This window comes from Equus quagga, chromosome 3 (genome assembly GCF_021613505.1).
Source record: "Equus quagga isolate Etosha38 chromosome 3, UCLA_HA_Equagga_1.0, whole genome shotgun sequence".
Classification (NCBI taxonomy): Eukaryota; Metazoa; Chordata; class Mammalia; order Perissodactyla; family Equidae; genus Equus; species Equus quagga.
The window spans coordinates 38,862,259-38,889,918 of NC_060269.1; the positions used below are offsets into that span (position 1 = coordinate 38,862,259).

General features: G+C 40.3%; 1 protein-coding gene across 9 annotated transcripts in view; it reads left to right on the forward strand.

Annotated features, from left to right (window-relative positions):
• The window catches only part of FHIP1A (FHF complex subunit HOOK interacting protein 1A), a 220,458-nt gene that overhangs the window by 172,201 nt on the left and 20,597 nt on the right, over window positions 1-27,660 (forward strand). For all 9 annotated transcript variants that reach the window (XR_006887927.1, XM_046656304.1, XM_046656303.1 and 6 more), the window contains 3 exons: window positions 12,476-12,643; window positions 16,417-16,496; window positions 24,506-24,696. Coding sequence is in view for 8 of the 9 variants with exons in the window: in XM_046656304.1 (XP_046512260.1) it covers window positions 12,476-12,643; window positions 16,417-16,496; window positions 24,506-24,696 (439 nt within the window). In the remaining variant the exon portion in view is untranslated. The remainder of the gene's footprint in view (window positions 1-12,475; window positions 12,644-16,416; window positions 16,497-24,505; window positions 24,697-27,660) is intronic.

Sequence of the window (27,660 nt, forward strand, 5' to 3'; positions counted from 1 at the left end):
TCACGGTAGTCTAATTGAGGTATAAAGGGCTCTCTTCCCCAGCTGAGTTCTGACAAGTTGAGAATTATGAAAAACGAGTGAGGCAGATGGAAGACCAAAAGAGCGCCTTTATTACCAATTAAACTGATGCTGGAGAATAGAGTGTGTATCTGTGGGCAAGATTTCCTGTATTGAGCTCCAGAATTAGCCAGACTCAGATGCACCACAGAACCTGTGGTGGGAGGAGCAGAAAGAATGTGTACTTCCTGATGGTAGCATGGCTCCCACAGGAAAAGAGAGAGGAAGGCCCAGGCTCATCAAAAGGACAAGTTACTCCTCCTCCCCAGGGGAAGAGGTACTGAGGGAGGAAGACAGAGGCCACAAATCCTCTCTTAGGAGATCCTGCATGTGGGAGGAAACATTAGGATTGGAGACTTCATTTTTCTCTATCAGGTCTACAAAATTCCAACCTTCCTAAGTTCTAGCAAATTTGGCAGTAGTAATTCATGTTAAAAAACAAATAGGGGGTGGTTTAACTGTCATTCCTATGCTCAGGAACCTGTAATGGTCCCTGTTCCTTGCAGAAGATAATCCAGATTCCTTCAATTATTTCTGAAAACCCCTCCTAATCTGGCTCATCCTGCCTATTAACCTTCCTTCCCCCACTGTTTTCAAGTGCAAATCCGAAGTCAGAGCAGTGTCCTCATCGTCTTCTATTCTTATTAGCATGTTCCTGCTGAATTTTCTTTCCATTTCCTGTCTGTCTGTCTAAAATATTAAGTCTGTCAAGTCTAAATCCCAGTACAGTCCCCATGTTGGGCTAAGCTTTGTGCTTAAGCACACGCTGATTCCTCTCATCTCTAAACTGCTGCTGAGCTTTCACTGGGGACCACGCAGTTTAGCGCTTGTTTCATCATGTGAGCTCTACCAGTCAACTGCTCTAAGTACCACGAGGGACAGGATGTTTCTTATACTTCTTTTGTGTATCCTCAGCTGCTAGTATATTGTACACTTGAAAAACACTAAAAAAATATGCAGTTGGTTAAATAAATGTATCAAAAGAAAGTGGCTAGCACCCTTATCACTGTATTAGAAGAGTGACGTGTTGATTATGCTGGCAGATAAAATTACCAAAGCAAGGAACTGAGATTAGCTCTTGTTTCACGTCATTCACATGGGATCAAAGAATCTCGGATTTCTGGAACTGAGAGGATAGATCATCTCGTTCAGCACCATCATTTTATAGCTGAGAACACTAAGGCTCATGATTTGAAAAGAAATGTTCAAAGTCTGTGAGCTTACTATTTGTGAGAGGAATAGAGGATATGAAATAGATGATTTTTTCAATTCTTTATATTAGATTATCCACAGCAGGTTTCTGCGGTGGCTTTCTATTTGCATTAGGGAGTCCACTAAGTGTTCCAAAGTGCTTTTCTATTATCTTGTAGAGCCTCACTTCTTCACGTTCTCACCAAAATCTGTGGAGGAAGGCATTTTTCACAGAAGCTTTCACCACATCTCATTGTGAAACTTTTCACTGACGTATGTAAATTTACCATGCTAGATGACACAGCAGGTCAAGGCACCATGCCTGTTTTACAGCTGTAGCATTTTGAGATGCCAAAAGATTACTTGACTTGCCCAAGGTCACCAGATACTAAGGATTAAAATGCAAGTGTTTTATTATGTTCCTTCTGTAGTCCATTTTTTTACTAACCCATGATGCCTTTTTCTTCCTTAAATTATTATCTGTAGACTGAGAATTCCAGCTTAGAAAGGAAGCACATTTGTGATTCCCTTGTTATTAGCAAAGAGAAAGAACAGCTAACATAAGTACTTAACCACCCAGAGCAGAAAGTTAGGAACGAAGCTTGGAGAAAGGACAGCCTAGCTTTGATGAGTGCACACAGAGGATGCTGCTGTTTGCCACTGTGGACTAGAAGGCCAGAGTTGATATGGGAGGAAGACAGGTCAACTAGCCAGCTCTCAGCTCCTCCTAAGTCCCAGGCAGATTTTTCCAGTGCACATTTGATATAGTCATGTGTTGCTTAATGATGGGGATATATTCAGAAAAAATGCATTGTCAAACATCATAGAGTGTACTTACGCAAACCTAGATGGTATAGCCTATTACACACCTGGGCTATATGGTACTAATCTTTTTTTTGCTGAGGAAGATTTGCCCTGAGCTAACACCTATTGCCAATCTTCCTCTTTTTGCTTGAGGAAGATTCACCCTGAGCTAACATCTGTGCCAGTCTTCCTCTATTTTGTATGTGGGTCACTGCCACAGCATGGCCACTGACAAGTGGTGTAGGTCTGTGCCTGGGAACTGAGCCCAGGCCACCAAAGCAGAGCATGCTGAACTTAACCACTAGGCCACGGGGCTGGCCCCTATATGGTACTAATCTTATGACACCATCGTCGTATATTCAATCCATCATTGACTGAAACATTGTTATGTGACACATAACTGTATTTGTTTTATGTTATAGAGACCCCAAAACATCAGTGAGCATATTTAATATAAAAATATCAAAGTAAGCACAAAGTTTTGGTTATTTCTACCACTGTTTCTTTCCATTAAATTTTAAATATTTTAGGTTTTTCATTAAAAAATTAAACTTTAGTGTTGGCTCTTATTTGTTTATGAATTAATGGAAAGTATCTATATATTTTAAAAAGAATTTTTAAACACTGAGTTTTGTCACATTAATGAGTCACAAAGTCAATTTGACAAGTCACAATTAGCACTTAAAAATATAATAAAATAGGGGCCAGCCTGGTGGCACAGCAGTTAAGTTCGCATGTTCCACTTCAGTGGCCCAGGGTTCACCGGTTCGGATCCCAGGTGCGGACTTGGCACCACTTGGCAAGCCATGCTGTGGCAGGCGTCCCACATATAAAGTAGAGGAAGATGGGCACGGATGTTAGCTCAGGGCCTGTCTTCCTCAGCAAAAAGAGGAGGATTGGCAGCAGATGTTAGGGCTAATCTTCCTCAAAAAAAAAAAAAAAGGAAAAAGAAGAAAACGTTTTTTAAAAAAAAACAATAAAATAGAAAATATCAATACATTATACTTAGTATTGGTAAAATTATATGTTATAAAATATAATTCTTATGATGGGTCATGGTTAAAAAAGTTTGAAAAACACTATTCTCATGCTTTGGAGGATTATTTGGAGAATGGATTATGAGATTAGTCTTGACGTTACATTTCTGCTTTATCATGGTCTGCAAATGTTAGTTGGTTTTCTTTTGGTATAAAACATTCACTTATTAATTCATTCACTCAACAAATATATTTGAATACCCAGTATATGCCAGGCACTATTTTAAGTGCTGGAGATGAGCTCTCTATAGCAATTTACTTACAAAGCAAATCTTATTTTCAGAGAAAACACTATATCAATTTGTGTAAAGTTTAGCTGTAGATCACAGAAAACTCCCTTTATGTAACAGAAAATTCCCTTTATTGACCCTTTCCTAGTCCATACACCAATTCTGTTTATACTTCACTGGCCAGGATGTATACAGCCACACCTAGATGCAAAGGAAGAAGGGAAATGTAGTTTTTTAGCTTTTATAAAGTTAGGGTTTATTCCCAAGGAAGAAAGGGAGAATGAATGTTGGGGAGATAATTAGTAGTTTCTTCCGTGTTAACAAAATTTTGTTTGTATTGATGGGAAGTTGGAAGTTTCTGTTATTAAAATTATTGGAAGAGCACAGACTGGGCAAGTGTAGTGTTGTTGAGATTGTCCACTGCTCAAGGATGCCCTGCTGAGGGGGCAGGGAGGAGAGATGAAGTTCATATCCTGCTTTCCGGACTGTGTGCCCTTGCATGGGGCTGTGTCCACCCACAGGAAGGGGCTCCTTTATCTAATTGGCAGAAAGCACCTTCTGCTCTGGCCATGCCTCTGCTTACAAATTGTGGGCCTGAGCAGCTACTCTGCCCAGGGGAACGCTTTTTACTAATTTGCAGAAATGCACTATATGGACTGGTTTTGGCTCAGAGTCTGGGTCTCAGGTAGCCTAGAGGTGGCCTTAAACATTTGACCCTGGACATACTTGATTCTGCCCCTTCTCCTAGTACAGCTCTTCTCACCTGGTTTTACTATAAAAAATTATAGACGTTCGGAGACCAAACCGAATTCATTGTCTTAACACACACACACACACACACCCCCCAACACAGAGACACCCCACCCACACACACATGCACGCATGCACAGAGTAATAATGAGTCTGAATCAGTGTAAAGTACTTTGAAGCCTCCTCATCTCTGACCTCTCTGTAGTGCTTCATGTCACTTCTCTCCATTGTAGGAGAGGAAAATTAGGGTTATAAATTAAGCTTACATTTACTTTTGATTTGAAATGGAAAATTAGATTTCTTTCTTTCTTTTAAATTTCAACAAGTGCATGAGGGAGATAATGCTGTACCGAAGGATTCAGTTCTTAAGCATCAGAATTATGAAAAGATAGGAAGGGTCCTACCCTCCCTACCCAGAGAAATACAAGATAGGAAGGGTCCTACCCTCCCTACCCAGAGAAATACAAGAAATAACTCAAACAAAACCCCACCTTATCTAAGGCAGCCAGGTGGTGTTCGTCTCGGAGACAAACGTGGAGAGGGGAGGGAGAATCTGGTCTGAAAGTTGGTGTGAATCTTTTGTTCTTTCTCTGCACTCTCCTAAGAGAACATTAAAAATTTATCAGCACAAATGCGCTGCAGGTTTTTCTTCAGGTAGTTGTAAGAAAACCAAAAAGCAAGGAAAACAGAAAGGAAGTTTATAAGCTGTTTATTTTACCTTCTTGGTATAATTTTCTTTTGCCCCACACTAACTTTTTTTAAGGGCCCCCTCTCCTCTCATTTGCGCATTTCAGGTGAGATAGAGGAAGAAGAGCTCTGACAGGATGCTCCTCAGAGTGCCTTACCCTGTGATTATCCAGTGCCAGATGATGAGCAGGTTTGGGAGAACAGAGAAAAGCAGCCAGAAAGACTAGAATTACTGAATTCGTTTGGGCAGACACCTGTGTGTTTCCTCAGTCTTCCATTATGTTGAGGTCTTTCTGTCTCTCATGGAAAATAAGCCAGGAGTGAAATCTGTCTCTTATCATCAGAACGTGCCTTTGTTATAGTTTTGGTGTCTAGGAAAATTGGTCTGTGTATAAGATTCCACACCCAAAGGATGCATTTAACCCAGTAGGCAGATTGAATGGGGGCCAGGAAGAATTAGATGCCACCTTCTTATAACTGTTCTCAGATACTTCATTCTAAAGCAGCTGCTGGTTGAGACTCTGTCGTATGAGCCATTTCCCCTCTACTGCTGGGTTTAAAGTCAGTCTCATCAGAATTCAATAGTACTGTCTAATTAATCAAGAAGAGAAATTAGGGGGAAGCCTGAGGAAGCATTTCTTTTTTTCCCCATGGATCACTTTTCTAGGTTGCCATAATTCAAGAGCGTGGCATAAGTTAGGCTCTGTATTTTCAATGAAGTGTTATTCACCATAAAATTTCCTCTGCTATTCACGTATTGTCAAATTAATCTGACTACCTCACTAATGAAGGCATCCCCAGCACGGGCTGTGAAAACCGAGTGTTTTTGTTAGTAACAGGGCTGCCGATTTCCATCTTGACACATTTATTGATTACCCTTTGACTACCTGCCGGTGCAGCAGGTGCTTTGAGAATTCACACTGTAGGTCAGACATACTCGTTTCTCCAGTAAGTCTGCATCTTAAAGGATGGATAAATGCATTAAGAAAAACGAGAAAGGGAATGGACTTAGTCTAGAAAAGAGGAAGTGGAGGGGTTTAATAATTCAAGAATAGGAAGGAAAGTTGAGTTTTGGGGGACAGCATTTCTCCATCACCACTTCTTAACGTGAGGGCAGGGTTGGGCACACTTTAAATTACAGCAGGTGGAATCTTCCTTTCTGATGAAGGATGCTTTCTGCTCGGAGAGACCTACTGAGCTGTGTCGCCAAAGGAAGCTGGGTAATCCCTGTCTGAGTTTAGAAGAGGGTTCGTGGACGTTTGTGTTTCCTGGTGTCAGCCCTCCCTTCCTTTCTAAGCCTGCTTCTTAGCTAACCCACGGTCCCTTCAATAAGTATCTTTCCTTTTTAGATCAAGTCGGTTCTCATAAGACTGTGTAGATTGAAAGAACTGAAACAATATGCTGAGAAGAGTCCTTAATTACACAGGAGGTGCTCAAAAACTCGGCAGTGATATTGTTGTCTCTATGCTGCTTCATATTGCAACTAAGAAGGATCTTTCCGGAACAATTAGTAAACAGGAAGGGATGGGTCAAGTGAATACTCCTCGGATCTTTGCTTCTGAGCTAAAATACCCCACACTTTCCCTATTAATTCTGACCTCAGAGCCTTTCTTATGTGGTATTTGGAGTATTTCAGTAACTAAACTTTATTGGATGAGGTTCAGATACAGTGGATCGTATATTGAATTACAGTCTGATAAGTTATATCGTAATGAAGTGGTGGGGTGCAAATTATACACACATAGTATAGGAGGGGAGGCTTTGGAAATAGTCATTTTCTGATTCCTCCAGGGAGAGCTTGATGATGGGCAAGAGGAATTTTATTGTATAGAATTAATTAATTAATATTTGATTTAATTAATTATATTAAAATATTGATATACTAACATATTACAGGCACATTGAAGAAATCCTGGGAATAAGGGGAAGACACTGGCTATATTTTTCAACATCTTTTCCTTAAAATTTTTTGCTGAAGTCCTCATTCTAGCCAACATTTTAATTTCTCCCTTCCTCAGATATTTTAGGAAGAAATAGCCAAACTCACGGGCTGTGGATATCACCTCCATTTACCTCCCCAGCCCGTTTCTGGCTGTGGTGTGAATGAAGCGTGTAACTGAGAGGTCAAGGAGCAGAAGGGAGGCGGGAGGGGGCCAGGAGGGTGGGAGCCTGAATCATCAACTGCAGACTCTTTTCAGACTTGGAATAATTGAATAGTTTCTCTCCTGAAGTTTTGGCTGAGACACTGGGGCCGCTTGCTGAGAATTGGAGTGTCTGTCTTCCCTTCTGTTCTTGAATGTTCTTCTTTGCGCTCGGTGTCCTTGGAGGGCAGAAGGTGTGAAGAGCCCATGCAGCTGCTGCTCTTGGCTGCGCTCGGTGGACATGCCTCCTGCCTGTCCAGTAGCTTGTCTCTCCCTGGCAGCAGTGAGCAGGCTCTGAGCCTGTGTCCTCTGTACAGACTCCTTCATTCCTGTTCCACGCGATCCAGCCTCATCTTTCCTTTCCTCACTGCTGCTTTCAGCGGGCAGGGTTCACCTGGGTCTCAATGTTTCCTAACTCTCCAGTTGGAGCCACTGGAGCTGAGCTTACAGATGACTCGGTGAGCCAGCTAGTTTTCTCCTCTACATCAAAGGAAAAGCCAAGGAAAGGGTGGCTTCTGACTTGGAGAGGGTGTGACAGTCACCTGACCCTACTGCCTGCCACCTGCCTGAGTGACAAAAGGTAGGACCCATCTGTTTGTTCCAATGTGACTGGATCACAAAAAAAAAACAATTAGCAGGTGGGAAATGTATTTTTCAGGACACATATAGACCTGCCATTATAGGGAGGATTCTGATGCTCATTTAGATGCAAATAGAACTGCCCAACTAGAGCCGATTGCAGACAGGTCAGAGGGTCTGTGTGCTCAATTTCACTCCTACGCTGTGCATTAAGTTAATGTGCCGCTCACTTGTGGGCACGATGGCTGGGCTTGGTCCTGGCCTTCATTTTTGATAGAGTTTTGACTTTACAGAAGTGGAATGAGGCAGATAGTGTCAACTTTTCCCTTCCCACTCACTCCCTTTTTAAAAGGAAACAAACTATTTTGTCCATTTCTGAGAAGCTTGAGATTTTAATAAAAAAATAAAAATACACTGTCGGAGCTCTTAGGCCAAGATTAAAAAGGAGTAGATTGACCATAAATTCATTTGCTGTCCTGTTCAGAGAACTGACTTCAACTGAGCTGGTGGGCGAGAGGATGGCAGAAAGGACTGTGAGTGGGTTTGGTTGTTGCAGTGCTACTTTAGTGTTTTTCAGATGTTTTTGACTGCATTCCACAGCCAGAAATTTATTATATATATGTGTATATATATGAACATAGACATATATATGTAACTGAATATATAACAAGGCACATACATATACAACATATTGTATTACATACAGTTTGAACAGTATATGTATACAAAAGTTTCACAAAACAGCATGTACCCTTACTGCAGACAATGTACTCTAGTATTTTCTGTTTGAATTTGGTCTAAACTGTTAGCAAACCAATAAATTGATTTCACTGTCCACCTCTGCGTTTCAAACTGTAGTTTGAAAAACACCAGCTTAAGGGATTGGAGAACGGCGCTTGGCATGAAGGAGGACTCAGATAAGGGCTGGCGGAGGGTGGAGAAAGTGGGTGAAAAGATTTATTTCAAAGGATAGACTAAACTGGACTTGATAGCAGTAAAATGAAGTACCCGAGTGAGGGCTCCATTCTAGAACTTGGGCTGAAAAGTAAGCATATAAGAATGTCTAAGCAGATGTATTGTTTGGGCTCACAGTTGTTATTTATCTTGTCAATAATAATTTATTTGATTGTGGTAAAAAGTTTTCCTTACGTTATTGCAGTCATTGTGGTCTACCTTTGGTAAGAAATAACATTCCGAAGCTTTAGAATCCTTAAACTTTATCATTGTGAATTATATGATAGTAAGATCAAACCTCATTTACTATTTCAACTACAGTCATGTGCCATGTAACAAGGATATGTTCTGAGAAATGCGTTGTTAGACCATTTCGTCTTTGTGTGAACATCATAGAGTGTACTTACACAAACCTAGATGGTATAGCCTACTACACACCTAGGCTATATGGTACTAATCTCGGGGACCAACATTGTATATGTGGTCTGTTGTTGACTGAAAAGTTGTCATGCAGTGCATGACTGTACTAGAATTTCTGTGTAAATTTGTAGCTCTCTGCAATTCTTTATAGAACAAGGTCAATAAATATTGACGATCATCTCTAAGGCAAAAGGTCTTACTTGCATCAACAACTGATGGTTCTTCATAACTGGACCATGAAGAGGAGGCTGCTCTCCTGTTTTGTTAATACTTCCTCTTTGGGGCATTAGCAGAAGCTTCAGTTTTACGTTCTGCATGGCAGAGTCGCTTTCCCCTGGTGGTTCATTGCTAGCTTTCAGGTGATCACGCTTAGCCTCTGGTCTCATCCTTGTGAAGGAGGTTGCCTATGTGGGGAATTAGAAGAAGATTCTGAAAAGGAAGACAATGTGGCAGAAAAGATTTTCTGGGATAAAAGTCTTCTCAGGGCTCTGAGAATATGGTAGAGGGAAGAGATGGAAAGAGAAGGAAACCAGATTTTCCTGCTTTGGGTTAGTTTAAGGTGAGTATGACCTCGATTTATAAAGAGTTTGTGACTTGATGCGTAATGGAAATGAGTTTTTAATATTTATAGCACGTTATGTAAATGCTGCCCCTCCGAGTACTTTCTTAAATCCTCTTAGCTTATAAATGACAGCTTTGATTTCTAAAAAAAAAAAAAATTAAATCTTTTCATTTATCCAGCCTAAGAGTAGTAAACAATAGATGCTAATGCCCTCCTTTCATGTCCGCCCCCAAAGACTGAGACTTATATTCTAAAGAGTTTATTGCTGTGCTTTTGAGCTTATTAAGGTCATGTGTCACGTAAGGGGGGAAAAGCTGATGCTGCATTCTTTGCATTGTGGTGTGCAAAGGCAGCTCCTGGATTCTGCGTGACACGTCAGCTCCACAGTGCTCACTAGGTAAGTTGAAAATATGGTATTGCAGAAACTACAGGCAGGGCCCATTTGGAATGATTAGTGCTACTTTTTTCTGTTGACCAAGATTGTGAGGGATTAGACTTTTATCTAAATGATTTTGGATTAAGTTTTTGCCAGAGGACCCTGAGATTGCAGTCGAGGAACCCGTGAGCTAATGGAACTATGTGTGTAGAGTTGTTTTGAGTTTCCCCCTTAGCTATACTTGGCGACGTCACTTATTTCATACGTCTTTATAAAAAATGTCCCCAGTCCCTGAAGCCTTCAGAACACATGCAGAGAAGAGGGGAGAATTAAAAATTAAGCTCAACTCTGGCAATTGTAAATCACTAGATCCTTGAGGGCTGTCGTTTATCCAGAAAACATTTATTAAGTACCTTCTGTGTGCCAGACTCTACATTGCCCTGAAATAATAAAGGAAAAGACAGCATGTGTCCCAGGACAGCATTAAGAGCACCATGAGCTTGAGACTAGAGAACACCAGAAAACCCGAGGATAGAAGCAGGGGCTGCCCATGAGAAGCACTCTTCTCAAGGTAATTTATTTGGCAAGTGATTGATGCTTACCTGTTCCCTTTGCTGTATTTGGGCCACAGAGAGCCCTTTAAAGTTGGTCATCTGACACAGTGGTATGTTGAATCTTTGAGGGCTCAGAGCATTGGTGCTGAGCTGGAGGGAGGAGGGTGTTTCCACTCTGATGCAGTGCTCAGGCCACTCAGTAGATTCTGAGAGAGTGGATTCAAATGTACTGTATAGGCATGCCTTGCTTAGAATAAAGAAAACAGACAAAACTGATTCAGTAATATCCATCTGGATTTATCTATCCAGAATGTACTTAAGAACCAAGAAAATTTATAAAAGTGATTTAAGCATTTATGTATAGATGCAGCCACGTAGGGTGTAGCTACGGTTATATAGCAGATTTGGAGATGTGGTTTCTAAAGTGATTCGTGGATTTTGAAAGCAGAAAATTGCAAGGGGAAAAGGAATGCACATAGAGTCATGCACCAAATAATGATGTTTCAGTCAATGACAGGACTACATACGATGGTGGTCCCATAAAATTAGTACCATATATCCCAGATGTATAGTAGGTTATACTATGTGAGTTTGTGTAAGTACACGCTATGATGTTTACTCAACGACGAAATTGTCTAATGATGTGTTTCTCCGAATGTATCCCTGTCCTTAAGTGATGCATGATTGTATTATAAAAATATGGCCCGGGGGGGCTGGCCTGGTTGTATAGTGGTTAAGTTCATATGCTCTGCTTTGACAGCCCAGGGTTCACAAGTTTGGATCCCAGGTGTGGACCTACATACCGGCTCATGAAGCCATGCTGTGGCGGTATATCACATACAAAATAGAGGAAGATTGGCACAGAAGTTAGCTCAGGGACAATCCTCCTCAAGCAAAAAGAGGAAGATTGACAACAGATGTTAGCTCAGGGCCAGTCTTGCTCACCAAAAAAAAAAAAGAGAGAGAGAACAACCCTTTAACATATGATAAAGTGATAGTTAACACTTTGAAAGAGAAGAAGAAAGAAGATGGAAAACTGGAAAAGAGATGATGTAATCACTCAAAAAGTATCACCATCTGTTTCATTTAGCATCAAGTGCACTAGACTCATGACAGGGGAGATTTCTAAGATCTCTAGGGTATAGTGTTAGAATCTGAAATTTTGAGCTGTTTCCCTAGTGATTTTCATGCATCCCAATTTGAGTATTTCTGTACTATAGACAATAAAGCCATTGATGATCCTTATTCAGCAAGAGATGTTATAGTCTGCTTTTAGGAAGACAAAGAAATGTATATAGCTCTTAAAATATTCCCAATCAAAATGTTTAAAATTAAAATTTTGATGCGTTAAGCATCAAATCCTCAGCTCTTTGAAAAACTTGACTCTTCAGAGTTTTCTATTCCCTGAAAGATTGACATTTTACTGCATGGGAAAATCACACCACATAGAAAATCTTAATTTGTGTTATAAAAAAAGTCACAGTTACTTTATAAGCGGTAAACTCTTTTAGTACTTTATAAATAACACTTTATGTATATTATTCAGTTATAAAAATTTGACTCGCAACTTTCCAGAAACGTGTCTGAATATCTACAGCACTTTGTGTCTGTACTTCTCATTTGTCATTTATTATTATTTTGTTTGTTAAATCATATATATAACCCATCTTCCTGGACAGTAAATATGTTCTTATGTTTCTAGCTCCTGTACGTAGCAGGTCCCAATAAGTATTTGTTGAGTGACTAATAATGAAACAAGTTATACTGAGCTTTCTAATTAATCCTTTACTGACAGTGTAAATACTTTCCATTATCTTTTTTTCCCCTTTGTGATTACACACTAAAATCTTTATGGTATTTGAACTGCATTTGATGATTAGTGTTGTCAGAACACTTGAATTGCTTCTTCATGCCTTTGCTTTTTTCTTACCGAATTAAAGGGCAGAAGCAGCATGAGGTATTGTGGAATGTGAATAGGTTATAGGCTTCAGATGAAGCTCTGAAGTATGTTCTTGTGGCAGGCGTGTTCTTGCCTTGATGGAGTCACTGTGGTGAGGCCAGAGGCCACTCGGGAGGCATGTATCACAGCATCGAGAGGATGCTTACCTGTGCTCACTCTGTCGTTGGTCCTAGGTGACTGTGGAGGAGGTCATGACCACAACTGCATATCTGGACCTTTTCCTACGTAGCATCTCTGAACCAGCACTACTTGAGATCTTCCTCCGTTTTATCCTGTTGCACCAGCACGAGAACGTCCACATCCTTGATACTCTCACAAGCCGAATCAACACCCCGTTTCGGGTAAGGAAAGCCCAGAGGAGAGGAATTTATAACTCCTAACAGATTTCAGGGGAGTTTGTTTTTGGGATAAAATTATGATGTTCTCTTTTCTCTCTTTTCCCTGTTTTTTTCTTGCAGTCATTACCTTTCTATTTTGGAACTAGATAATGTGTTTTGCTATCAGAAATCCTTTTGTCAGGGAGGTGGCACTTACATGCCTTTCATGGGACGTTTTTCTCAGTTTATCTGGGTTGGCACTTTCTTCTGTAGATCTAGCAGAGTGTGCTTCTGAAGAGGCAGGATGTAGGGGAACATATGGACTTAAGTGCAGGTAAAGCCGAGGAACCAGACTGTCTCAAGTCTGGGTATTAGAGAGCAGATTTCTGTCTGCAAATGTTTTGGAATGGAAGTCTGGGCACTTGTGAATTTAGGTAGTCATTATTTAGTTTGGAGCTCTGATTAACTTTAAAAATCCACTTATACTACTAGTGTCACCCTTTGCAACCCTCTTCCCAAAGGCTGTGTCTGTTTAGTTGCAATTATTGTTTTAAAAGCAAAAGAATAATAATTTAACAGTGTATTATTGAGTTTGTAATGTATATAGATATAATATGTCTAACAATAATAGCACAAAGGGGAGGAGAGAGGGAACAGAGCTATGTAGGAATAATATTTCTATATTTCACTGGAACTAATTTAGTATAAATCTGGAGTAGAGTCTGATGAGGTGTATATTGTAAAGTCTAGAGCAACCACAATAAAATAACTTAAAAAATATAATGAAAAAAGTAATTAAAGGAATTAAAATGTTATACTAGGGAAAATATTCACTTAATGCAAATGAAGACAGTAAAAGAGAAATAGGGAAACAAAAAAACATGAGACATACAGGAAAAAAGGTAAAATGGCAGACATAAATTCAACTATATTAATAATAATATTAAAGGCAAGTAGATTAAAAAATTCAATCAAAAGTCAGAGATTGTCAGACTGGATTAAAAAAAGATCCAACTCTATACTGTCTAAGGGAGATACACTTTAGATTCAAAGATACCAGTAGATGGACAGTTAAAGGATGGGAAAAGATATGTCATGCAAATAGCAACTGAAACAAAGCTGGAGTGGCTATACTAATAATAGACAAAATAGACTTTAAAACAAGAAGTGTTACTAGAGAGAAAGAAAGACTTTTGTAGTGATAAAGGGTCAACCCATCAGGAAGATATAACAGTTGTAAATATATATACATCTAAGAACAGAGTCCTAAAATACATGAAGTGAAAAATTTAAGGGAGTAATAGAAAATTCATCAATACTTGTTGGATATTTCAATACCTCACTTTCCATAATGGCTAGAACAGCTTGGTAAAAGGTCAGCAAGGAAATTGTCTAGAACAACACTATAAACCACTAGACCTAACAGACGCCTGTGGAACACTCCACCCAACAGCAGCAGAATATACATTCTTCTCAAGTGCACAGGAATGTTCTCCAAGACAGACCTTATGCTAAGCCATAAGACAAGCCTCAATGAATTGAAAAGGATTGAAATCACATCAAGTATGTTTTCTGATCAAAATGGATTGAAATTAAAAATTATAGACAGAAAGAAAATTCACATATAGACATTAAACAGCACTCCTAGATAGCGGTGGGTCAAAGAAGAAATCACAAGGGAAATGAGAATGTACTTTGATGTAAATGAGAATGAAGATGCAACATACCAAAACTTATGGGATGCAGTGATAGCACTGCTTAGAGGGGAATATATAGCTATAAACAGCTGCATTAAAAAAGAAGAAAGATCTCAACTCACTTAAGTGAACCTTCCACTTTAAGATACTGGAAAAAGAAGAGCAAACTCAAACCAAGCAGAAAAAAGGAAATAATAAGGATTAGAGCAGAAATTAATAAGTTAGAGAATAGAAAAACAATAGAGAAAATCAATGAAACCAAAAGTTGGTTCTATGAAAAGATTAACAGAATTGACAAACCTTTAGATAGGAAAAAAAGTGGGAAGACTCAAATTACTAAAATCAGGAATGAAAGAGGGGATATTACTATTGACCTTACAGAAACAAAAAGGGTTATAAGAGAATACTGTGAACAATTGTGTGCCAAAATATTGCATAACTTAGATGAGAAGGACAAATTCTAGAAAGACACACATTTCTGAAACTGACTCAAGAAGAAATTGAAAATCTGTAAACAAGAGAAAACTTTTGTGCTTCAAAGGACACCATTAAAAAATTGAATCGAGGGGCCGGCCCTGTGGCCAAGTGGTTAAGTTCACACGTTCCGCTTCAGTGGCCCAGGGTTGCGCCTATTCGGATCCTGGGTGTGGACATGGCATTGCCCATCAGGCCATGCTGAGGTGGCATCCCACATAGCACAACCAGAAGGACTTCCAACTGGATATACAACTGTGTTCTGGGGAACTTTGGGGAGAAGAAGAAACAAACAAACAAAAAAAGAAGATTGGCAATAGATGTTAGCTAAGGTGCTAATCTTTAAAAAAAAAAAAAAAGAAAGAAAGTGAATTGATAACCCACAAAATGGGAAGAAAGTTTTGCAAATCACATATCTGATAAGGAGCTCACACATAGAATAAAGAACTACAACTCAATAATAAAAAGACAAATATACCATGCTGAGCACCCTAGACAGTGATATGCAGGGGTTACTATGGCAATGTAGAGGAAGGACACCTCCCTGAGACTGGGGAAAGGAGGTGTGTTGAGTGGTAACACTGGGAGAAGGAGAAGGAAGATTTCCTAGGGAAGATGATGCCTAAGGTACCTCTTTGAAAATAAGTAGGGGTTGGCCTGTGGAGGAGACAGGAAAAGGCATTCCTGGCAAAGGAACAGCATGTGCAAAGGTGTGGAACGAATGGGATGAAATATGTTGCTTCTGGCTAACTACAAGGTTTGACCTGTCCTGAGCACAGGAGATGTTTTGGGACAGGCCAAGTACAGCTATTTCTCTACAACATCGTGGATTTCAGTGGCCAGGTTTTGAGCCCATCCTGCCTAGAAGACAGACTAGCGCTTACTCTCCTATGCAAAAATGAGGGCCTAAATTACTTAAGTGGCCTGCCTGATAGAATGATTAAAGCTTACTCCCCAAAAGGCATGACGATTTTATAATACACCTTTGGGTTTTCCCTGTTTGGCTGTTTATCTTTCCTTTTTGGAAATCAGAGATTGACAGAATTCTTGTGTTTTAATGAACTTCGAGAAAAGTGTATTATCACACTACAGGAAATGGAACCAAGGAGAATGTTTGCCCCAAAGCCAAGAGACAAGTCAAGAAGAGCTGAGGCTTGGGGCTGAGAACTCTAGAGGGAGAGGTGGCCAGAGTATATGCAATTTTCTGTTAGTCCTGTCTTATAAATAACCAATGTCCTATTTGAAAATAACTTAGGAAAACAAATGACTTAAGTAGGAGTTTGTGTGTGCATGTGTGTGCGTGTGCTCACGTGGGCATGCACATGTGTTTATTGGGGAATCTAGGGGGCATGTTTATCTGGATCTTTTAAAGTTGGAAATATGAGACGAGGCATTTTGTAGGAGGGTACTTCTGATTAATGGCATAATTCCAGGCATAGACTTTTAAATCAAATCTTATAGGAGAACTGATAATTTGAATACACATTCTTTCTGGCAGCAGCATGTTTTTAGCCAAACTGCTAAAAAAGGCTGTTTTATTTTGTAATTCTGATTTATTTACCACCTGTGGGGAGTAGAGCTATCCTTCCAATGTCTGAAATTGAATGTGTGTTTATTGCCTCCCAGCTCTGTGTGGTGTCCTTGGCGTTATTTAGAACTCTCATCGGTTTACACTGTGAAGATGTGATGCTGCAGCTAGTTCTAAGGTGAGTTGCCATCTTTTGCTCTCTTTAAAGAAAAACTCACTCTGTATTATTGCTATCATATTTCTGTTTGGTAATATAAGCTAAGTTGGGGCCATGCTTCTAAGGAAGAAAATTATCAAGAAAATGAATTTAAGTTTTGCATTATTTCCCAAAGCTAATTTTAGTTTTACTATTAAAAGTTTGTAGGGGGCCAAATGCAGTGTATTATAGTAGGCTCCTGGAAACAGTAGATAGAATGTTCGGAAATTTTCAGGTTTTATGAAAGCTCTTCTGATACGTGGCTGACTGTTTTTGTTCTAACGTGCTTTTTTAGGGGACCTGTGTTACTGAAAACAACTTCTCCAAATAGGAAATGCTGTTGATAATTTCTTTGACTCTTGCTTTAGTAATGGTACACATACAGTGTGCACTATCTGACCTGCGAGTATGTTTCAATTAAATTCAGTAAATATTTAATGAGTTCTTTCTGTGTACAGTTGAGAAGGGAGTAAGGTATGGAGCAGATGAATTGAAAAGTGCTTATCCACAAGATAGAAAAGGTATGTCCTCCAGAAGTACAGGTGGGAAAGGTTTCATGGAGTGGCTGTTGGAAGACAGATGTTGGGAGTCAAAGTAGACTGCTATTAAGATGACATTAATTTGGTCATTTGTCAAGGGGACTCAGGAACACCAAGTCCTGCCTTGGCCCAGCTATGCCCCTTCTAATGGGGTCCTTGAGGGCAGCATCTGCTTTTGTAAAGGAGGAGAGGGAGAGTTAGTTAGACTTTTTGCTCTCACACTCCTCTCTGGTGCTGTGGATGCGAAAAGGAAAAAGACCACCTGGGTCATCCTGCACGCTCTCCACCTCATCCTTCCTTCTGTATTTTCTGAGACTTCCCTTGACCCCTCCTTGGGAACAAAGGTGGAAGAAGCTGAGAGCAGGGGGAGAGGGAGGAGGCTGGGGCTGCCCCTGGTCCCCGTTGGGGTTTTGATGGGATGAGAGTAGAATTGCTGAGGAGATGGCGTTCCGGGTGGATATGACAGCATTTCCAAAGCAGTAGCTGTGGAGAAGTGTGGGGATGGCAAAGTGTGATCGTGGGAACGGGAGCAGCGTGGCCCAGGAACTCATCAGAAAAGCAAATTCTTGGCCTTCTCCCACACTTGTAGAATCAGAAACCCTGGGGGCGGGTGGGCCCCAGTAAGCTGTGTTTTAACGGACTCTTCAGGGGGTTCTGGTATTTGACTGAGTTTGAGAACGGGCTTTAAGGAATTTAAAGGAATGGTGTTTAAGGAATGGTGCAGTGTCACTGTAGCATCCTGCGAAAGGCAGCGATAAAGAAACCAGGCTGGAGAAGTTGGTGGGGGCAGAACCACTGGTGGAGGCCTCACAGAGTTAGCGTTTTATGGGAGAGTATCACCTATCCATTTTTTTAGTTTAAAAAGAGGTTTTGGACTTTTTAGGGGTTTAGATCAGGTCATCAGTAACTAATGGTAAGGTATTAGCAAAGAACAAATCCAGTCATAAAGAAATACCCTGGGTAGTCTGGGTAGAACATTAGTTATCTGTCCTAAAAGGATTACTTTAGCTCCCCATCAAGCCTCTACTGATGTGACAGAACGCATTAGCAAGGCCTCTGTGAAATCCGTCAGAGCAACTTGTTAAAGCCTTTTTTATTGCCAAAAACCAGACTTTGCCTCCAACCAGGGTAAAACCTGATTATATTGAAATGTGAAATTCTTGAATACTGCTGCTGTCTTTTTCAGTGTACCTGGAAGCCTGGCCTTGCTCAGAGGTGCAGAGCTTCCTAAGTCTGAGTCACCAGATCAGAGTTAGCCCAGATGGTGGACACTGGCTGTTCAGTGACTTTTACAAGGTGGACTCTCATCACCTTTTGTTTTCGGTGCTTGTTGGGTTAAAAACTGTCCTCAGAGACTGTGTTAGTTAATGCTTTCTTTTGAGACCCAGACCTGTACCCTATGAAGGTGGAGGAATTAGCTTATTGTTAAAATATTTACATGTCCAAGTCAGGGCTAGTTATTTCCAGGGCGAGCAAGGACTAGTACTTTCCCAGGAACGTGCCAGAAGGGCACGTTATCACGGGTTCTGACTGGAATCATGGAGAAAATGCCAGACGTGACCACCTGGTCCTAGGCTCTCTGACACCAAGTTTCTTCTTTGTTTCTTTAATGAGGATGATGATGAAGATGATGATAATTCTCCTTTATTGAATACTTTCTCTATTTTTAATTCTGTACTGCCTGGGACAATCCATGAGAAGAGAGATGATAGGACTTAGAAGTCGGGCACGTGGCAGGCACGCAGACCTCTGCCTCCTGGTCTCTGTCCTCTGAATTACTGATTTTTTCCCCCTACATTTTAAAATTATTTTTAATTGTGGTAAAATACATATAATAGAAAATTTACCTTCTTAACCATTTTTAAGTGTACAGTTCAATGGTATTAAGTACATTTACATCGTTGTACAACCATCACCACCATTCATCTCCAGAACTGTTTTCACCTTGAAAAACTAACACTCTGTACCTATTAAGCAATAACTTCTCGTTCCTCTCTCGCCTCAGCCCTGGGCAGCACCATTCTACTTTCTGTATCTATAAATTTGACTACTCTTGGTTGCTCATATAAGCAGAATCGTATCGTATAGTGCTTGCATTTTTGTGCTTGACTTACTTCATTTAGCTAGTATCTTCAAGCTTCATGCATGTTGTAGTATGTGTCAGAATTTCCTTCCTTTTTAAGGCTGAATAATATTCCATTGTTTATACCTCATTTTGTTTATCCATTCCTCTGTCTATGGACGTTTTGGGTTGCTTCCACTTTCTGGCTATATGCTGCTATGAACATGGGTGTAAAATATCTCTTCAGGACCCTGCTTTCAGTTCTTTGGGTATATGCCCTAAAGTGGAATCGCTGGGTCATATGGTAATTCTATTTAAAAAAAAATTTTTTATTGTTGTCCATAGCAGCTGCACCATTTTACATGCCCACCAACAGCACACAAAGTTTCTAGTTTCTCCATGTCCTTGCCAACACTTTTTATTTTCTGTTAAAAACATGGATATTTTAGGGGCTGATCCCATGGCCTGGTTGTTAAGTTCGGTGTGCTCTGCTTCCGTGGCCTAGGTTCTGCTGCTGCATGCAGACCTATACCACTCATTGGTGACCATTCTATGTTGGTGACCCTCATACAAAATAGAGGAAGATTGGCACAGATGTTAGTGCAGGGCAGATTTTCCTCAAGCAAAAAGAGGAAGATTGGCAGTGGATGTTAGCTCAGGGCAAATCTTCCTCAGGGGGAAAAAAAAAAGAATGACGGGCAGATTTGAGGAGGAACCAACTAGAGCTCTTAGAAATAAAAATGGTAATTATTAAAATGAAAAACAGTTTGGGGTAAAGCATTTAAGACACAGCTTAAGAGAGAATTAATGAACTGGAAGATAGATTTAAAGAAGTTACTAAATTTGCAGCAGAGAGATTAGGAGATTAAAAAAATATGAAAACAAGGACATATGAACAATGGAGGCTAGAATGATAAGATATAACATATCCACATGGAGCCTCAGAGGGAGAGTAAACTGCTGCTTTGACTTGACCTATTCTGGTTTGGGAATTTGCTACCTCATAAGGTTTTTGGGAGGATCCACTGTGGTGATATCTGTGAAAATGTTTTGAAATGCTGTAAATTTGTATTCCATGAATTTAAAGGAGGGGTATTTTCTAGAAAATAACATTTTCAACTAATGAAAACAATGTCTTTTCTGATTTACAATCTGTACCGAAAGCAAGGACAATGAAAAAATCCGGATTCTTCTAGTCATTTAAACTTTATTTTAAGGGCCGTAAAAAAAATAGATGTATAATCCATCCTTTTTATGGTTGCCACTGTAGTCATTTGAATGTACATGATAAACTTGGAGATCTGAGAGGCATTAGAGCAGTGAAGGTTATATGAATCCTTTTAATGAAGTTATTTGTTATATGATAAATAATAACTACATTAATTTTTGTTGCAACCCAAATACTCTGAAATATTGACATTTTGAAGTGATAATCCATTTGTAGTTGATATGTTTCTTTCGTTTAGCAAAATATCAGAAAAATAAGTTGAAATAAGGTACTCAAAAAGACAGGTTATTTTGGTGAGCAGAAAACCAAGGAGAAATTGTCCACCTCCACAGATGTGACATATGATAGGCCAAAGGCAGGCAGGAAATGCTGACAAGCGGTGAAGTGACAGTTCCCCCCTGTGTCCCTGGCACTTCCAGTTTAGGCAAAATTTAACTGCTGAATTAAATTGCTGAATGCTGTCCCTGAATATTCTGGTTAGGGTGTGTTTTTCAGAAGTGCTAGTCCATTGTCAGGTTTATGAACTGCATTGCCTTTGTGTTCAGATAGAGGCTGTTAGTTTGAAGAGAAGCTGTATGTATACTTCAGGAACATTTCCATCTTGCATGGGAGTTAGGTGTTTGGAGGAGAGCAAAAAATATATATATATAAGCCAGCCTCGGGTAAGATGGATAGGAGAAATGTGGCCAGAACGTCTTTGAATAACAAACGATCTTTTTGAAATTCACTAATGTTGCCTTGTAGATTTTTGCCCGTTGGTGCCTTACTGAGGTTATCATCTCATAAGAAGCACCTCGCTTACTTCGCTGGACTTCACTGCTTTGTTCTGTTTTTATCGTCAGTGTAGCAATAGGCAATATGTGTGCTTGGTTTATCAATTGGTTGTCACTGAATTGTTTCAGAAGTGATGATGATTTATTTTAATGAGTGATATCCAGGAAAATAGGTAATAGACCCAGGGTTATAGAGAGTTGGGAAATAATGAAAAAAGTGAGGACAATGTGGACAATGTATTTTTTTTTCCTGCTATAATGTGGAATGGCCTCAAGTAGTCTGGATCTCTAAAATCAGATATTTATTAGTCTCTGATTTTTTACTGTCTCCCGAATTTAAATTAAATCCTCAAGTAAAATAAGCATAGTGTAAATGAAAAGATAGTTTGATGACAAATACCTATACTAAATTCCTAAATGATTTTTCTGCCATTGACAGCCACTTCATTTTGATATGTGACATTTGGGGAGCTTCTGATAGTCATTCTGTTCCTAATCTTTCCTTGTAAATGATGCAAAGATGGAGGGTCAGTGTCCGGTTTTCCCACTCTTCCCTCTGGGATAATGCTTCATTATAAAGGCTCAGTAGAAGTATTGCTTTGGATGTAAGGGGAGCTATTCATTTGAACTGATCCCTCATTTCTGACTTTATAGAACCTCTCCTTCAACCTATAGGGATCTCTCTTTATTTGATTTACTCAAGAAGAAAATGCTTAGTTTCTACTGAAAGCATGTATTTGCAAAGTTGCAAATTCCCAGTAACACTTTGTTCTAATATAATTTCAAGCTACCCACTGGTGATATTTGATAAATAGCTTTATTAGGTTTGATGCATTGTTCCATTTTTTTACTACTTCAGACAAAGAGTAGAAATCTATGTCTATCAGATTAACTCATGAAATACGTTTGGTTTGAGCTGTAACTAGTCATTGAGTTTCTGCTCAATGACTGAAGCAGTTTACTTCTTAAATAATTAATGATCAAAATAAGGATACAATAAATCCTGTGTAATCTGAATTTGCCTTGGCGTCACCAGCCTCTGAGAACAGTGGAGTTCACATCAACAACCACAGGATAGGTTTCTCTGCCTCTCACCTCCACCCCTCTTCTAAGACCTTGGCCCCCTGCAAAGTGTCAGCCATCACTTCTCCGGGGCCCCAAGGGAGGGGTCTTACATGTCTTCATCACCAAGGCTGTCTTCCACCACAGTTGCCACGGCAGTGTCTGCCATGGTCTTCTCACTTGCTGTGGCCCCTTTGGTTGGTGCTGTCTCACCTCTGTCCCTGCTGGTCCCCCTGCCCCTCTGAGAGTACATGGGTGCTGACTGCTGGAGCAGCACTGCCTTCCCTTGTGCCCGTGGGGCCGGAGCTGTGCTGTGTTCACACAGGTGGGAGAAGGCCTCTCTCTCTGCATCATTCTTGGTCACCAAAGTGTCCCTGCTCACAGAGATCCTTGTGAAAAGAACTCCTTCATTTTCTGCCTACAGCATCCGTTTCCTCTCCAGTAGGGCTCAGATATAAGTCCCCAAAGCAGGGCCAAGAATTAGAACAGACCTGCCCCCTTTCCCATACTGTCCTCTTCCATCTTTCCTTTTTGTTCTTATAAACTTTGACTTTTATGCAACTGAACTTATGAAAATAGGTGTCTCTACATCAGATGCATGCGTTGTGTCTGGATCTTAGTGATAGTAGTTTAGGCTTCAGGGGTGTGTGTGTGTGTGCGCGCGTGTGTGCGTGCGTGTGCCCATGAGTATAGGGGAGAGGAGAACAGGACCCCCTTACCTAGCTACTAGATAGTCAGAGTAGTTGAGGAATGGTTTGATATTTTGTTTGAGAAAGGAAAGTTACATGGCAAGTTTTTGTCATTTCATACCTTGAAAGTTATTAAGACCTGTGGTGTAAAGTACCATGAAGAAAGTTAAATCTTTTTTCCTCCTTGACTCAGGCTCTTGCAGTAGGTCAGTCATCAATATAAAAATAGATGTTCCTCATTTGGATCAACAGATGTGGGAGACAGCTTTATATTTACAGGCTCAAAACCCTGAAAGTTGTGTACTTCTTATCTTTTTCACTGAATCCTTAATTATAGCTTGTTTTCCTCTGTGCTGCCTCTTTCTTGAAAGCTGAATACAGAAACAAAAACATTCTGTTCTTGAAGATTGTGATTGTTCACGTAAGGGCTCATGCTCTTCTGAAATTGGCTCCTGCACACACCTGTGACACTTGGTTCTGGCTATGAGACCTCCATCCCATTTGCCCCATCTTTGTTTAAATAAACAGTATAGCCCTTTTCTCTGTTAACAGAGTAAGCTAGGGCCAGTCCTGGTTGCCTGGTGGTTAAGTTCAGCATGTTCCACTTCAGCAACCCAGGTTTGGTTCCCCGACTTGGACCTATACCACTTGTGTGTCAGTGGCCATACTGTGGTGATGGCTCACGTACAAAAAAAATGAGGAAGATTGACAGCAAATATTAGCTCAGGTGAATCTTCCCTAGCAAAAAAAAAAAAAAAAAAGAGACAGAGAGAAAGAAACTAAACCATTTAAACACACTTTATTCTACCCATGAAGCCCACTGATGTGCTCCAAATCTGTTGGAAGTGAAGAAATGATTGTCCAGATTTTCTTGTCTCCAGGCTCATCATGATACTAAGATGCTTTTGATCACCGTTTTGTGTGAAACGGGGCCCAGTGCTCCTCGGTGAATCCTCAGCCACCATATTTTCTCATGGTCACCCATGAGAATATGAGAGGAAGTTTGCACTGTGGAGGGGTTCTTTGCCTTTTTGTGCAACCACTGTCCTTCAGTGCCCACTGTGAGTCAGAATTTCTGGGATTATAAGGCAAAACTATTGAAGGAGGTCCCTCCTCTGGTAGCACTATTTGAGGAGGCAGATGCTGAAATAATTGTGATACTAGGTAATAGTGCTTTAGTAGAGGACTGTGAGCATAGTAGGGGGAGAGTAGCTCTGTCTTGGAGTAGGAAGCCCGGAAGCCTTCCTAGAGAAGATGACACTGGATTTTCTAGGATGACAAGGCACTTGTCAGGCAGAGGAAGGAGAAAGCACATTCCAGGCAAAGGTTGCAGTGGATGCAAAGGCACGAAGGCAAAGAGGGATGGCAGATCCATTAAGAGATGAGGAAGTTTGTGGAGGTTAAATTGTGAAAGCCCTTAAATGCTCTGCAAGGGGTTTGTTCTGTCAGAAGAAAGAAGCCCTTGACTAGTTTTTTAAGCAAGGGAGTGAACCCTGGGGGCTGGTGGGATGGATGGATTGAGAGTGGGGAGAAGATGAGTCTACCTTGGCCATGGCTGGTCCTGATTATGGCTTAGGAGGTGGCTGACTGGGAAGGGACGTTGCAGAGACTGAATGCTGGGCCTTTTTGTCGTTGCAGGTATCTGATCCCTTGCAATCACATGATGCTGAGTCAGAGGTGGGCTGTGAAGGAGAGAGACTGTTACTCTGTCTCTGCAGCCAAGCTACTCGCCCTGACCCCCGTCTGCTGTTCCAGTGGGATCACCCTGACACTTGGGAACCAAGAGAGGGATTATATTCTTTGGTCAAAGTGTACACATGACAGTTCAGGTAGGAACTCGCTAGTGATGATCTCTAAATGAAAGGATGCCAAATTCCGTCTCTCCTTCGGATATGTGTCTCTTTGGGTAGACAAGGAATAGTGTAATGAGTCCCCTTTCTTTTATGAATGACTAGTTGGGGGTCTTTTTGTGCTTTGTAAGGAGTTATGGACACCTTGTAATCAGTGTTGATTGAAGTGCCCAGCTGGCACCTAGTCAGTATTCCCAGACCTTTATTTTAACTAGGCTATATAGTGGCATCCTGAGAGGCCAAATGTGAAAACGTGAACCGGCATGTCTTTTTAAACAAAATGGGGCTGGGCATGTAGAGATAGCTGTAGCTAAGATAGAATTAGCCCTTATTTTAATTTCCAAAATGACCCATTTATGGATGTTTGTTTGCCAATAACATATCATTATAAAACTTGAAATTTGTGATATGGTGACAGTATCTGATTCATTTGATTGAATGAGGGGTTTTTCATAAGCAGTCTGTTTTTACAGGGGTTATAGTACTCATGTGCTGTTTGCCAGCTGCACTTGATCTTGTATAAGTAAAATTTAAATGGCCATTCATGTCATCCTTGGCCTTCTGGCAGGCAGCTAAAGCAAGGGGGCATTTGTGTATCTGTGGTGGTCAGAAGATTGTTTCAGTTCAGGAAGATTCTGCTTGTCCTGGGACCATTAGGAAATGGTCCAGTCCTGGTGTTGACCCAGGTGTTTGCAATCTGTATTCTGCTATCCCCCCAAACAATGGCATTCTGTCTACCCAGCTACAGTCCTCTTAGAGAAAATATATTTTCTCTAAGAGCCAGGCTACTCGACTAAGAGAATATCAGCTCATTTGGTATAAATGTAATTTTTAGAAATTAAAGTTCTCTTACTGATTCTTGGTCTTTAAATAAAGATACAGTGTACCATAGAAATTGATAAGTTGTGTGGCAGTATAACAAGTATTTTAAATATATTTTCCTGTTAGGTAAACTAGTATGGATATCTTATATTTCCTACCCAATAGTTATTTTTTTTATTTATTTTTTTTAATTTTTTTTTTTCCTTTTTCTCCCCAAAGCCCCCCAGTACATAGTTGTATATTCTTTGTTGTGGGTCCTTCTAGTTGTGGCATGTGGGATGCGCCTCCACGTGGTTTGATGAGCAGTGCCATGTCCGCTCCCAGGATTCGAACCAACGAAACACTGGGCCGCCTACAGCGGAGCGTGTGAACTTAACCACTCGGCCACGGGGCTAGCCCCCCAAATAGTTATTTTTTAAGACATATTTGAAAATTCGTGTCTTTTTTATTTACTGAAAAAGTTGTTTCAAGAACGATTCTGTGACTGACCTTGCTGCAGAATTCAACATTCAAGTTAAACATACAATTGTTGAGTGCCTGCAACTTGCCACATTCTTATTCTGTTATCACATTTAATCCTTTGAAGAAAGTAGTATTCCCATTTTGCAGATGAAGAAACAAACTCAGAGAGAGGAAGTGACTTGCTCAAGGTTACACAGCTGGTAGGTCCCCTGATTCCAAATTCCATGTTCTTTCTACTGTCCTACTTTTGGGGCTGCCTTACAGCGGATAAGTGGCCTGATGGATGGTTACATAGGTAGGTAGGTGGGTGGATAGATAATGTAATTATTGTGCAGTGGTTAGAGCTAGGAGTCTGAATCTCAGCTCTGCTACTTTCTTGGGCAAATTACTTAACCATTCTAAACTTCTTTCCTCATCTGTGAAATAGTACCTACCTCAAAGGTTGTTCCAAGGATATGTGACCTAGGACATGTAAAGATCTTAGAGGACAACCTGGCATAGTAAGTGCTAAATAAATATGGCTAGTAGTTGTTTTTGATGTCTTCTTATTTAAAGTGGATAAGAGGTAAACATTAACCTTTTAATAGTAGAGCTGTAAAAAACAGATTATGTCTACCCTAATGACCTGAAAATGTGTATTCTTAAAGGTTCAACTCTGGCCCAATCTGGTAGAGATTTAAATATTGAAGAGACAAGAAGCTTGCAAAGTTGTGGCATTGAACCTGATAAGAATGGGGTTGACGGGGGACAGCCTGTGCTTGAGTTGTGGCTCTGCCACTGACCAGTTGGGTGATCTTTTGTCTCTGAGCCTCAATTTCTTCATCTGTAAATGGAGAAAATAATATCTGCCATGTAGGGTTATTGTGGGGCTTGACTTAGATAGCACTGATAAAGCACCTGCCACATAGTAGATGGAGTTTAAGAAACGGTAGAGTATTTTTCCTTGTCTGAGTCCTTCTATTTTCCTGAAGGAAAATGTAAGCGTAAATGCAGACATTTTCACAGCTGTTTCAGTTATCCGTTTGAGAACTTTTCACATCAAAGGCAGAGCATCATGTGATAACAGAGGAAGCAGTTAAGAGGATTGTTTTGGTAGTGAACATGACTTTATCATAAGAGACCATTTGGTACATGTCAACATCCCAGTAGTTCCCAGGAAGGCAGAATGAATTAACAGGCTTTTCTACAAACCCAGGATTTTCTAGAGAAAATCTGTTTCCCAAATTCATGGATTACAGACTTTCCACTTTATAGTCAATGTAAAAATCTTTTTAATTATGACTTACCCTGTGGTAGGTACTATATTTGATATATTACCTAATTTAATCCTCTCAACAACGTGAGGGGTTGATGTTATTAGCTCTTATTTCTCTAACGACTGATACCAAATAAGAGTTTTATGTTGAATATAGCCAGTATCTGACTGGCCATACTGGTTCTATATATTTTATGAGGGTAGAGTTTCTGTTCTTTCCTTCTTAAAAATCTAACCACTTTTTATTATTCAGAAGTTATTTAATCAGAAATTATTAGAACCAGTTAGCTGGCAAGATAAAGTCTTAGCAGCCTGAGTGAGTCACATCTCTGTCCACTACGCTGGTCCCCACCCTCTCTACAGTGTAAGAAAGAGCCTCATTCTGTCATTCAGACTTGTCTCTG